General features: G+C 43.5%; 2 protein-coding genes across 5 annotated transcripts in view; both read left to right on the plus strand.

Moving 5' to 3' along the window:
* The first annotated feature begins 242 nt into the window (after positions 1–242).
* LOC127001252 (uncharacterized) lies at positions 243–11,579 on the plus strand. The gene is made up of 14 exons (XM_050865574.1): positions 243–408; positions 1,685–1,848; positions 2,062–2,270; positions 2,391–2,561; positions 2,757–2,848; positions 3,011–3,196; positions 3,478–3,593; positions 4,512–4,638; positions 7,113–7,316; positions 7,743–7,920; positions 8,037–8,149; positions 8,721–8,888; positions 9,286–9,501; positions 9,899–11,579. Exons 1-14 carry the CDS (start codon positions 323–325, stop codon positions 10,026–10,028), a joined length of 2,160 nt encoding a protein of 719 aa, XP_050721531.1. The 5' UTR covers positions 243–322; the 3' UTR covers positions 10,029–11,579.
* Positions 11,580–11,720: 141 nt separating this feature from the next.
* Positions 11,721–14,276, plus strand: part of LOC127001253 (uncharacterized) — an 89,516-nt gene continuing 86,960 nt past the window's right edge. For 2 of the 4 annotated variants that reach the window (XM_050865590.1, XM_050865613.1), the window contains exon 1: positions 12,313–13,287. In XM_050865590.1, coding sequence (XP_050721547.1) covers positions 13,055–13,287 — 233 coding nt within the window. In that variant the 5' untranslated portion in view covers positions 12,313–13,054. Of the gene's footprint in view, positions 13,288–14,276 lie in introns of all 4 variants that reach the window. The other 2 variants (XM_050865620.1, XM_050865602.1) reach the window with 2 other exon arrangements.

Below are 14,276 nucleotides of genomic sequence, written 5' to 3' on the forward strand. Positions count from 1 at the left end.
CCCCACACAGATAGCGATATTCATTATTAGTCATTGGTAAATTCGTTAATTAATAGTGCCTCTTTGTAATAGTTATACACGGCAAACGTTACCAAATTGACGTACTCACCATTATGTATTTGCCGATTCCTAACCAAAGCTGTCTCCCCTGCACAAATAGCTGTATCCATTTGTAGTTATTGGTTAAGGCGTAAGTTATCAGTGCTCTTTTGTAGTAGTTAATGGTCAGAAATCGGGAAATACAATGCGGTGAGTACGATAATCTGGTGTTGGTGCTCGACTGCTCATCCACGGTGCACGGGCAGGCAGGGCAGGGTGCACGATGGCCGGGATGCTCGTCAGGGGCAGGCTACTCAAACTCTCCTCCTCCGTGCTCAGGTTCAGGCCCAAGACTACCTACGTGGTGCTGTAAGTCGCCTGATAACACGTCCTTGCCCCTGGTGGAGTGTTATGTCACCCGGCCTAACACCTCCATTTCTCGTGTTAGGTTTTATTTGATTTCTCGTCTTCATTTAATCACATGTTCTTCTGTTGTTATATATGTATTCTGCTGACCTTCAAACCTCGTGGAAGTCAATATTTGTCCCTGGTGGAGTGTTATGTCACCCGGCCTAACACCTCCATCTCTCGTGTTTGGTTTTATTTACCCGCTAATTTCTCGTCTTCATTCAATCACATATTCTTCTGTTGTCTTATATGTATTCTGCTGACCTTAGAGCCTCCCGGGAATCAATATTTGTCCCTACTGGAGTGTTATGTCACCCGGCCTAACACCTCCATCTCTCGTGTTTGGTTTTATTTACCCGCTAATTTCTCGTCTTCATTCAATCACATATTCTTCTGTTGTCATATATGTATTCTGCTGACCTTAAAACCTCCCGGGAATCAATATTTGTCCCTGGTGGAGTGTTATGTCACCCGGCCTAACACCTCCATCTATCATGTTAGGTTTTATTTACGCGCTGATTTCTCACCTACTTGATCACCTGCTCCTCTGCTGTCATATATGTAATCTCCTAACCTTCAAACCTACCTGGAACCAATAGGAAAAATATCAGCGTGTTAGTAATAGCCGTCTTTCCCCCGGGTGTTGTGCATGCCATGCCCTGTGTTACGTGCCCTGGTGGGGGTGACAGGGGACAGTTGCTATAGTGATGAAGTTAGATGTAGGACAGTTCAAAGGCATATGGCCATAGCAGTAGCATTGCTCGGGACAGTAAAGGCATAAAAACACATCGTAGGTAGTTTTGTACTAGCTCCACCCCCTCAGTTAATAATAGGTGACTGGTGCTGAAGGTGAACTCTACAGGAATTTGGCACCAAAGGCTGCACCTTGAAAGTCCACCAGCATTATTGTAATATAGAGGCAAAGCAATATGGCTCACTGTCTTAGTACACTTAGGTCCCCAGATAGATATCAATAGTGTTTAAATAATTATAGCATATAAATCCTTTGGGTATTGTTTTGGGTTTATCTTATGATTAATTTGTCATATTATAGTGGCTAGGAACATATCATTATAGAACTCATTATAATGCTGTTGGTATAGCTAAAATAAATTTTTGAGGAATGTATCTCAATCTCGTAGAGAACGATGGCTCTGTAAAGTCATAAGGTAATGGATTTTTAGTTTTACTAATAATATATGTCACATGCCATTCTTTCTGCCTTCCTAACCTTCAGACTGCCAGAAAACATCTTGGACACTGAGGAGGACAATGCTCTGCTGCGGACAGATGGGCTGCCTCAGTTTGACCAACTCACGCCTGAGAAATGTGTGAAGGGGATGGGCAAGCTGGCCCTGGATTATGAGTCTGGAGTCTGGGCTGTGGAGGAGAGAGCCAGAGGTGGGAGTGCTTCTCTAGATCACACGCTACCACTTTTAAGTGTTATTAATATTTTACCCTGATTTGAAGCTTCTCTAATTGCTTTTCAGTAAAGGGCATAACTTTTCCATTATTTTTGTCTTAAATATTTACTTGGATTTATGTCCTCAGTGTTGGCTAGCTTTTGTGTCCTTTGTATTGACATTCTCAGCATCCTTCTATTTGCCTTGACAGATCCCAAGGAACCCAAGACATTTGACAGCATCATTGGGGAGTTAGACAAGCTTGAGTCCCCACTCAACACAGCCTGGAGCACGGTGAAGACCCTCTACACTGTCAAGAACAATGAGATGAACACCAACACCTACCTCAAGATCCATGAACGAGCAAGGAAGGCCCGGGTGCACAAATTTCAGAGCCAACATATTTATGAAGCTTGCAAGGTGAGCTGAGGATGACCCTGCCCGTTTGTTCTCTTAGTCTGCCTGAAAATTTTGTAATGCGTGTAATATATACCAATATTTTTTTCCTAAATCATGCAAGATTGTATTTGACATTTCCAGAATATCTATGCCTCAGATGACTTGGACGAAGCCCAAAGGAGAGTTGTGCATAAATATCTTCTAGAATCAAGATTAAATGGGATTGAACTTTCTTCTGATAAATCCAATAGTTTTACTTCAAAGCTTAAAAAAATGGAGATTGAGAAGGATACCTTTCGTCGAAAAGTTGCTGTAAGTATGCGTACATCGAAACAGAGCTGTAAGGCATATTCTAACAACTCTCTCATGATATCTTTGTGGATGAGGTCATTTTTTCTTTGAATATTTTTTATAATAATTTATAAGTGTGTTGTAAGCAATATTTTGTTTGTTTTTGTATTCCTGTTTTATTAGTAAATGTAATATTGAAATGTTGCTCCTTTCCAGGAATCAACCAGCAGATTTTCGTATTATCTCAATGACTCCAATTTGGTCAGAGATTTCCCGGATACTTTACTAAAGCACATGGCTGTTGACCAGTGAGTTTTTCCACTAAATTTTATGTTGACAATAATGGATGTTTCACTATTTGCTTGCAGTGTATGTGTGTACTTATCAGATATATTAGTTCCTACTCAGATTTATGTGTTAGAGAACAGTCAGTTATCCAAATGTGCATTACTCCCTCCCCCAATCCCCAGGTCTAGATACAAGCAAGGCCCGTGGGTGATAACTTTGCAGCCCAACGTGTACCACAGCTTCCTGGAGCACTGCCCCAGCACAGAACTGCGACGCAACACTTACCGCGCCTTCAACATGAGGGCCTCCAACCACATAGGCCAAGAACTGAGCAACAACCCTCACATTGATGAGATAAGGGGCCTCAGGTATTACATGAGAGAGAGAGATTTTAAATAAAAAAAAATTGTCTTTAAGGTGAAAGATTTTGAGATGGAGAGAGGGAAGGAAAAGTAATGGTATGAGGAGGAGAGGGAGGCAAAGATGTAGTGCAGTGGTGATAATGGTTTATGTAAATGGTAATCATACTATCATTTCATTAATACAACTTAAAGGGATAACAGAAAGGAAAGAGCTAGAATTTAGTAGTACTGAATCTTACCCAACACCTCCATGCTCTAGCTAAAAGGTTCCTCTTTATTCCCACCAGAGGACAACAGGCCAGGATGCTTGGCTACAAGGACTTTGCCCACATGTCTATGGAGACCAAAATGGCAGGAAGTGTGGACAATGTATTGTCAATGATTACCTCATTATTAGCACAAGGTATATTGAATGATGTAGCCTCTTACAATCCCAATCAACATCAGTTTAAGTTGCTGTTCTCTTTATTCTTTAGACTTTGTTTGTTTCCTTTTATGTGGGGACTATTCTGTTGTGTATTTCAACCTGGAATGGATCAGAGCCAATATCAATTACCTTATCCATAAAGTGAAATGACGCTCATATGTTCATCAACAGTTTAAAAGTCTCTGACAATTTTGTCAATGTGTGTTTTAGGTGATAAATCATTTTGAATCAACACTTTCCAAGCCCCATTCTTCTTTCCCTTTTGTGATTCTTTAATTTCCCATTTAATAATTCACTGATGAACTCATTCCAAAAAAATTGCAACTTTTTGTATTGAATTTCATTTTCCACACTTGGCTCCTTTCTTGAATCATGATCTTGCAGCATGTGACAATCTTCCTCAGCTTCTGTTTTCTTCATGATCTTGGAATTGTCTACAAACAGGCTTGCATGGCAGTCCATTCCTTCCACTATGCTGCTTACACATCAGGAACATTGAGGGCACCACCAATGAGCTCAGCAGAACTTCACCTGTTACTTTCCACCACCCCGTCATTCTGTCCTTTATTACTGTCCTCATCTGCTGTCCACACCAGAAGGCTTCCCTTGAGTCCTATATGCTCTGACATTAGTTGCTTATGGAGTGCCTTGTCAAAAGCTTTCTCCAGATGTAGCTTCACACAATACACCCAACTGCCTCTGCTGTAACACATCAATCACCCTTAAGTAGAAGCTCAACAAATTAGTGCCACATGGTTGTCCACTTTTTCATCCAGACTTGTTCTCAGTCAAAATATCAATAATATATATGTTCATCTGTCTTTTAATATTCTCCAGCACCATTTACATGCATGTTTCCATGATTTTTATTGGCCCATTTTTGTGTACTGACAGCAAAAACAGCTCAGGATAAGGAGATGACTTCACTGCAAGAATTTGCTGAGAGCAGAGGTTTTGATCTTCAATTGCAGGCCTGGGACATAGCCTACTGGAGGAGGAAACAGAAGCGTCACCTCTTCAAGTTAGTATCTCTCTCTCTCTCTCTCTCTCTCTCTCTCTCTCTCTCTCTCTCTCTCTCTCTCTCTCTCTCTCTCTCTCTCTCTCTCTCTCTCTCTCTCTCTCTCTCTCTCTCTCTCTCTCTCTTTCTTTATTTTTACATCTTACATATTGCAAATGAGTACATATATGTCGATGAGCGGGCAATGGCCCGCCGCTGGGGGAGTGTCAGGGCCACCCTAGTGGCTGGTCGGGTCACATCACACACCCTACTCCCTGCAGAGGGGAGTGTAGCGGTGTGTGGTCAGCGTGGAGGAGGGGCGGTCTGCACCACCTCCAGGAGTCGCGGTATTGTCGTCTGAGCCCGCCGGAGCACAAGGGCGGCTCTCGCCTCCTCGTCCTGCGAGTCCTCAGTGGGCTGCTGTCTGAGCTGGGCCGTGGTGGGGCAGTACAGCAGGTAGTGGACCAGGGGGCGATGGGTGACGGCTTTGCAGTGCTCACACCGCCGGCCCGCGAAGTCATTCCTCATCTCCTGGAGTGTGCAGTAGCCAACCTGAAGGCGGTGCAGCGTCATCTGGTCCGCCCCGTCCAGGTCCCGGCCGGGATGAAGTGGCCGGTAGTCGGTGGCCCTGGCGTACCAGGCCCCCTGCCGCGAGTACCGCTCAGCCTGCCGGTGTAGATCCTCTGTGGAGCTGGCGGCAGCGCATCTGGCCTGCACTTTAACCTGCTGCAGGCTGGGCAGGACATTGCTGGTTATGGCTGGCATGTTGGTGGCTGCACGGGCCGCTGCATCGGCTGCCTTGTTCCCACGCAGGCCTACGTGGCTGGGCACCCAGTTGAGTGTGCGCCGATGCTCTGGGTGAGGCCCAGGATGGTGGTGACGAGCCGCACTTTGTCAGCCGGTGGACGCCATTGCTGCAGGACCTGCAGGGAGGAGCGGGAGTTGGTGTGCAGCACGACAGGCCCCTCCCGGTGCTGCAGGGCGTGCTCCAGGGCATGCTTGATGGCCAACAGCTCGGTTTGTAAGGTGGAGCAGTGATCTGGCGTCCTCCACGACAGCGTCTCTCTGCTGGTGACAACCGCCGCGCCTGTCGCGCCTCTCTCTGGGTCAACTGAGCCGTCAGTGTAGTAGACGGCACAGCTCCCCACGTTGGCCTGAGCCACCACCATGAGCGTTTGCTGCAGGAGTTCCCCCTGTGTGCACCGCGCCTTGCTGGCAGGCAGCTCTCTTATGATGATCTTGGCGGTGGGGGGCTGCCACGGAGGTGGAGCGACGTAGGTGGCGGCTGGACGGTCAGGCCCCTCCTGCCGTAGTTGGTCGAGATGGGGTAAGGGGCTGGCAGCCTCAGCCACCCTCAACAGCCAGGTCTTGCCGGTGAACAGGTCCCGCCTCTGTGGCAAGACTCTGCAGAGCGCCACTCGTGCCACCGACTCCCTGTCTTGATGGAGGACCTTGGCCACTCATCAGGCAACGATCTGCTGGACCCTGCTGGCCAGGGGCACGAGGCGGGTCTCGCTCTGCATTACACCGCTGCTGGCCCAGCCCGGCGCCCTGAGCATGGTCCTCATGGCCTTGTTTTGGACTACTTCGATTCTCCCTTGCTGTGTGGGGGACAGCGCAATGAGGACAGGCGCACTGTAGTCAATGAGTGCCCGCACAGCCTGCACGTAGAACAGACGCAGGACTGGAAACGTGGCGCCTGCGCGAGTTCTTGTCATGGCCCTCATAACGTTGAGCCTCGCTTGGGTCCTCTCCCTCAGGTATGTGGCCTGCTTGATGAAGGAGAGGCCCTTGTTGAGCCACACCCCCGGGTACTAGTAGGCGGGGGTCCAGGCCAGCCTGACGTCTTGTATGAAGAGTTGGGCGTCCGGGGGGGGCGGCCTTGAACGTCATGGCCCTAGACTTCTCAGCTGATATCTTGAGCCCCAGCTCCCTGCACTTTTCGCTGACAAGACCGAGGGCTTGTTTTGGACTACTTCAATTCTCCTTTGCTGTGTGGGGGACAGCGCAATGAGGACAGGCGCACTGTAGTCAATGAGTGCCCGCACAGCCTGCACGTAGAACAGACGCAGGACTGGAAACGCGGCGCCTGAGCCATGTTTCTCTCTCTCTCTCTCTCTCTCTCTCTCTCTCTCTCTCTCTCTCTCTCTCTCTCTCTCTCTCTCTCTCTCTCTCTCTCTCTCTCTCTCTCTCTCTCTCTCTCTCTCCTATGTAAATTTAAAATAGGTGTGTAATCTTAATAGGTTTTAAACTCCTAACAAAATGAGAGAAGTCAAGATCATAAGCTAACTCTCTTGTTGTATTATATAGGAGACAAGGGGATGAGGATAGGTCTTGGTGTGTAGAATCGTATCATGCTATCCACTATTTGTGCACATTTAAACCAATGGTATTCTCTGGGCTGTTAAAGTGAATTGACATAGTTCATATTGTAAATGTAGGACTTTGCTACATAGAAGTTACATTGTGTAGAAGTTATTACCATGAAACATTTCCAGCTTTGATGAGACGCAGCTCCGTGACTACTTTCCTTTTGAGCATGTCTTCGTCACCCTCCTTGAGATATGCTCAGAGCTCTTTGGCATCTCCTTTGAGGAAATCCCTGACCAAGTCCCAACGTGGCACCCAGATGTACGATTCTTCAATATCTTTGATGCGTCAGGGGATTACCTCGCCTCATTCTACATGGATCCTTTCCAGAGGTAAATGTAAAGATGAAAAAACAAAAATACAATGCAGAAAGGGTGTATAGAAGTTTGACATTCCCAGTAAAATCAATGATACTTGGAATAGTCGGGATGGAGAAATAATTAGTGGTAAGAACAATCATGAATTGAAAGCTAAGTTGAACAAAAGCAGAAATGGATACAGGACAACACAAGCTTAGCTCAAATCCTGTACATTACGACTAGGTAAATACTTCATGATAACTCTCTTGCTAGTCATCCATACTAGTTTTGATCTGTACCAACCAATCCTGTCCATACTCTTTCAAATCCTGAGGAATAAAAATGCCAGAATAAAGAAAACCAGTGATAGGATTTGAGGCATAGTGGAGGTAAATTAGGGGACTGAATTATGAGGTCTGCATTTTGTGCATTCATTATCAATTCTCTTTTATTTGACAGGCCAGGGGAAAAGTTACAGACTAGGGCAGACTCGTCATGGAGCCTCAGCATAAGGTGCCGCTCAGACATTGCCAAGATGCTTCCCGTCACCAATTTAGTCTTTAATTTTACTCCTCCTGCATCAGAGGACCAGCCAGCTCTGCTTAGCTTCTCAGAAGTCACTGTCCTCTTCCAGAAGGTAAATGTAAATGTTTTTAGTTATTTCATGAGCTATTATTTACAAATGACAATAAGCCTTTTGGGTAATTTTGTGATTTGTCTTAATCCTTATCTCCTGTTTTTGTTCCTTTTCAGTTTGGCAGTGCTATGCAGCATCTCCTCACCACTGTTCCTTACACAGAGGCCTCTGGGCTGACTAATATTGAATGGGATGCTGTTGAGGTGTGTTCTAACTTTATGCAAAATTGGTGAGTCATGACTTTTCTTGAGTTTATTATCATCAAACTAACTTATCATTGATGATAAATATGAAGTTTGAGATGCTGTGTATCAGGTTACAAATTTCACAGTCAGTAAGCAATTAAAGCAAGCATTTGTTTGTCTTATGTATTTCCTATGATCTTATTTGTCTTTCCTGTCGTCACATGCTTGGGCTTGCTGATCACCATTCACACTACTGTCACTCACATACATGCTTCTTGTCAATTAACCCTTTCAATATGGTGACACAGATGTCGGTGTCACAGTATGGATAGGGTTAAGAGGAAGTGGAAGAGGATTAATCCTCTTCTAAACCTCTTGATCCTCTTCCATTTCCTCTTAAGAGGTTTAGAAGAGGATTAAGAGGAAACGGAAAAGGATAAAGAGGTTTAGAAGAGGATTAACCCTTTCGATGCAGTGACGCCGACGGTATCACCGTACTGAAAGGGTTAAATATGCATCATTTTGAGGCTCATTTAATATTAACATTTATCCATCTTATGATACCACATTTTTTTAATAATTATTTGTTAATTTTCTCCTATTCTCTCACTACAGGTTACTTGAGCCAGCCATCTTACAGCGCATCAGCCGTCACTATGAGTCTGGCCTGCCCTTGAGTGGCTCCAGCATCAAGGAGCTGCTGGCCAGCCAAGTCCACATGGCTGGCTATGACCTCTGCTCAGAGCTCTACTGGGCTCACCTAGATATGGAGCTTCACACAAGGTTGTTAATTTTACTCATGCAGTTGATGAGAATAGTAAAGAGAAACTGTTTTCCACTTCACTGTTTACTGTCGACAAGCACATTTTCCATGCTAGTTAGAGGAAAGGGAAGGTTCCACATTCAAGAGGGATGTAGTCTGCTTGAATAGTGTCACAAGGTTGAAGAATGGGTGAAATGTCAAGGTATCCATTTCAGTAGGGGATTTACTTTTCCCTTGACTGTTTCTTTGTTATCTATAATTCTTCATGATGCAGATATTTTGGATTGCACCATATATGTTATGAGGTCTTAATTTAAAAGAATAGCTTACCCCTTCATTCTTTTTTTCCCATCTGTATCATTTACATATCAGTCCTAACTTGATGTTAATTTTAAAGAACCTTTTCTTTCATTGCAGGAAAGACTTCTGGGTTGACATTGCCCGGGAGCTTTGGCCTTGCTACAGACCCTTCATGCTAGATAAATACGATGCACATCTCTGCTCTAACATGGCCATCATGACAGACGTTTGGGCAGCTGCTTACTACTCTCACCTCTGGTCTCGCATGGTAGCTGCCGATGCGTTTCAGGCCTTCAGGGAACCCCATGAGGCAGACTCTGAGCTGGGTGCCAGGTAAGCCTTTCTTATTCTGAAACTTGTCACTGATGATGTTGGAGATTATTTTATTCAGTTGGTGTGACAGAAATATGACAGAATAAAACCTTTATCCCAAACATATGAGAACAAGGCAATAAAAAAGTGCAGTAAGCATCAGGAATAAACCTCAGTTTCATAGATGTGTGCTCTGCCTCATTTATTCATATGGCACTGGAGGTTTAGGGTTAGGCACAGGATGTTCAACTTTTTTTTCTCTCAAAAATGTGAATGAATAGAATATTGTGCATGTACAATGTATGGTATGCCTCGAGTTAGGCCTTCTCACCTGGTCTTGTTAGGAAATGAAATAAAATCTGCATTCCCCCTTTAGTTACACAGTGTTTTCTGACTTGCTTCGTGTCGTGTGTTCCAGGTTTCGCTCAACATTCCTGTCCCTGGGTGGAGGGTGTCATCCCAGTGAAGTGTTCCGCAGCTTTAGGGGTCGGGATCCCTCCCCCGATGCACTTCATGTCCTCTGTAACTTCACACAGCAGAGCACCTGAGCCATACCCTTGAGTGTCTTAGACTGAGTTATATATTACAGACTTTAAAGCTGAGAAGAGTTTAGTAAGTTATTCTTGTTTTGTTGTGTATGTCACTGATATTTTTCTACAGATAATGTATGTATGTAGGTATTTTTTTTGTGTGTGAAGTAAAGTTGAATGTATTTCTTCTCTTCACATGCACTGAAATTAGAGGTTGTTATGTTGTTCTTTTAATCTCAAGGTATGAACTGAGCAGTGTCACTGATAGATGCCATAAATATTCTTTTGTGCCTCCGTGACCATTATTTGTGCACTGGAAGCAGCTGTATGCGCTGATATGCTACAGGAGGTTGATAGATGCCATAATTATTCTTTGGTGCCTCCATGCCCACCACTTGTGGTATGCAAGCAGCTGTATGTGCTGATATGCTAGGAGGTTAAGGAGTGGAGGGTCATGTGATTTAAAAAGTTTCTTTGTCTTCAGTAGTCAGATTTACTACCTGGTGCAGCTGTGCAGTTTTATGAGCTCCCAGTCTTATAATTTATAGATGTATTTTCAGCTGAATTTTATAAAGTTTTCTGCTAAAATTAAAGTATATATGAGGGTAGCTTCTTATCTCAGGAAACATTAAAATTTCCAACTAATTTGCAAGACCTTTGGTACAATATTTTGCCTTAATATTCTTTACAGAATACATCAGTCGAGTAGCTCATTATCTTTGGAGCATTTCTTGAAAAAAATTGAAAACTGCAGGACCCATTTTGTCAGGAAGACATAAGGTTTAGTTTCTTGAACATGCAACAACACTTGGGGCTACTTAACAATGTTTGCAGCAGTGAGCAGTAAGAACATCTCCAGAGGTTTAGAATCAGTGAAAGTAACACCCAGTTTTAAAAACATAAAATAAATCTCCAAAAAGTTTTATAACTGAGAGATCTATAAACATATGGTGTTGGTCATGGTTAACCATCTATGGCAGATTATTGGTAAGTTTGAGAATTTGCCCAGTGACTAATTGCTAAGGGCTATAATGAGGGAACTGGTACTACTGTCTAATGGACATGAACAAAAATGTTATGTTATATACAGCCTAGTGGGTAGGGCACAGGGCCCTGATGGAGATAATTTTTCTGGAGAACACAGCTGTAGTCATACAAATTTCTGTCCTAAGATAGAAACAAACTGTGATTCTTGAAGTGATTAAAGTATGTTTGTTAATTTGTACACCCCATACCGATGAGTAGCCTACTTATATCAGGAGAGAACAATCTTAAAAATTTGACTTGGGTGTGGAAGAAAATTGTCTCCATGATATACGTAGATTGATAAACATCATGTTGGCAAGATTTCATATTTATGCCTCATCGAACATTTTCAATGTAGTTTTTCCCTGAAGTGAGTACTAATTGGAATGGTGCATACAAATTGGCTAACTTACCCAATGGGAACTAGCATGGGTTACTCGAGCAGTTCACATCACTGTTGAATAGTAGCCAGTGCAATCATGTAAATATGAAAGTAGTCCTATCCGTGTAAATAAACTGTACATGTGAATTATGTCAGATTTTTGTGTTGTATTATTTAACATTTAATTACCTATGTTTGATTCATAGCAACTAGATTAACCCGGAAGGCATAGTGGTTGGGGTGTTGAATATCATTGGTCTTCACAAGTATTAATTTTATTTAACTTAAATCTAGTTGCAGTAGATAGGATTTCAGGGAAGCTCATATTATCTTGTCTCTATATCTGCTTTAGTCACCTCTCTTTTTCTTATACTGTAGACAGCTCCAGTTTGTGCAATCTGTTATTGTTGTGCAATTCTCTTAAGCTTGGTATATATTTGTTGCCACTGCACTATTTCAAACTTTTTTCCAAGTGAGCACACCACAGCTACATATTCTTGTCTTAATCTTATTGTGTATGTTGTAAACATTCTTAGCATCTCATCTATGTAGTACAATGCCCCTTTCATGTTAGTGAACAACCTGAAACTTCTCTAATTATCATCTCAGTGTGTTTCTTTGGGAAAAGGCCCTGCACTATTACTTTAGGTCTTTATCTTCTGCACTTCTAAGGGCCTTTCCACCAATGTTATACCCAATCTAGGTCTTTCTTCACTCATTCCCATTTCCAAAATGTGACATTTCTTAACGCTAAACTCCATTATTCATGATTTACTCCAGTTAGGCAATTCATTCAGAACCTTTAGCTCTTAACAACATTCATTGCCTTTTATTGGATGCTTAAGTGCATCATCTACAAACAGATTAACATAGCTTGTCAACATGTCTGGAGTGTCATTGACATACACCAGAAATATAATTGGTGCTAAAATTGAACCTTGCAACACCACCTGTTAAGTCCAACATGAGGACGCCCTGCTCCCTATGTCCCCATCCTCTCATCCTCGTCTTTTTATCAAATAGCTCTCCACTAGCTTGAGCGTCTTCCTATGCCCTCCCCCATTGGTTTTCAGGTTATAAAGCAGTCTTGTGTGACAGTTCCCCAAAGTTTTTATTTAGATAAAGGTATATGTAATAAATCCATTCTTCTGTTTTATAGCTTACATATTACACTTGGTAGTGCAACCAAAAATCTTTTACATTTATAAGATCTTTGGTGATACTGATCTGTAATTGAGTGGATTTTCTTCATCACCACTTCCAGCGCCTCCATCATCCAAGGATCCCTGTACACTATCACACTTGCTCAGTACACTGATAAAAAGTAAAAGTTGGTCATGGTCGTGGTGAAAATAATCACATCAAGGTGTTCCTAGCAACGGCGTCCTTAGCAACAGCGTCCCTAGCAACGAGCCAAACGACGTACCGCCCGGAAACCTTGCCGCTCCTTTATTGTTGTTTCGTATGTCAGGTGGAGGGAATCAAGCGACAGAGAAAGGAAACAACAGTTCCCAAATCTGTGGTGAAATCTAATTACTGATAATTATTGGTAATATTGAGGTGTTTGTGATTCTTTCCCGAACTCTCCCGTCTGATCCCATAAATAAGAGTAGAAGAGAATAAAAAGAAAAAAAAAATGTATTCGAGCAGTGAAGAAGAACATACGCCAGCAGAAGTGGAAAGAGGTGAGGAGGAGGAGGTAGAAGAAGAAGTGGAGGAGGAAGAGGAAGAAGAGCCAGAGGACCCCCGGGTGTGGTGGGTGGTGAAGTGGGTGTGTCAGCTACTGGGCTACCCCGCCACCACCCGCCCCGCCCGTCTGGTGTGGCCACAACACCCTGACCACCACTACCCACCTGCCCTCATTGCAAGGTAGCTCTCTCTCTCTCTCTCTCTCTCTCTCTCTCTCTCTCTCTCTCTCTCTCTCTCTCTCTCTCTCTCTCTCAGAAGCTACCCATAACCAACTTTAATACAAAATCGCAATATTGATTTGTAAAGAAATTGGCTTCCTAATAGCTTTGATTTCAATCCCAATCCTCAATCAGCCTACTCTTGGTTCTCTTCCTTTCTTTATTTTTTACTCTTCCTAGATACTGACACTAATAGAACTGTCGCTATCTCCATCTAATTTTGTTCATTAGGATTTCAAGTTTATGATGCATATGATGGTGTTTGAAGTGCAAATGCGTAAAGCCCTCAAAATCCCACTTGGCAAGAAGGGTACCTCTTTGGCTGAATGGCTGAACATCTATCTTTGCCACTGAGAACCGTCCTATCGCTTCCCCATTTTAGACGATCCTTTCGAGATTCACACATGGAGCCTGGAGGCCTCTTTGGCGCACCGCCCCCACGTTGGCGCCTCCCACGCGCGGTTCAACTCCACCCCCTTCGCGAAACTATCAACAACAGCACACAAGATCTAAAACCCTTTCTTGAGATCTTGACAGCACACACGCCTATTCGATCATTCCACGGAGCACGAAACATGTGAGCTCTGAGTGACCAGTGTGAGTGAGCAGTTCGGAACCACGGGTGAGACAATATTGGGCCAGCTCATCGGTTTGACACGGTGGGGGTTGTGTGATCCGAAATTAGATACTTAAGCCGACAAAAAAATAATTGTAAAGAGTTTGGTGTTGATATAGAAACTAAGGAATTTCAGAAAGCTTTACAGGAAATCTTTCTAGTAGCTGGTGTCAATTCAAAAATAACAACCGAAAAAAGACCCTTAGTCCTTAGGAGGAGGAGGAGGAGGCGTAGAATATGATAAGAAGGAAAAGGATAAGAGCATGAAAAAAATAGATAAATAAAGGAGAAAAAGAAACGAGTTTATTTAATGCTATTCATATTACTCGTGACGA

The sequence above is a fragment of the Eriocheir sinensis genome, chromosome 2, assembly GCF_024679095.1.
Source record: "Eriocheir sinensis breed Jianghai 21 chromosome 2, ASM2467909v1, whole genome shotgun sequence".
Taxonomy (NCBI): Eukaryota; Metazoa; Arthropoda; class Malacostraca; order Decapoda; family Varunidae; genus Eriocheir; species Eriocheir sinensis.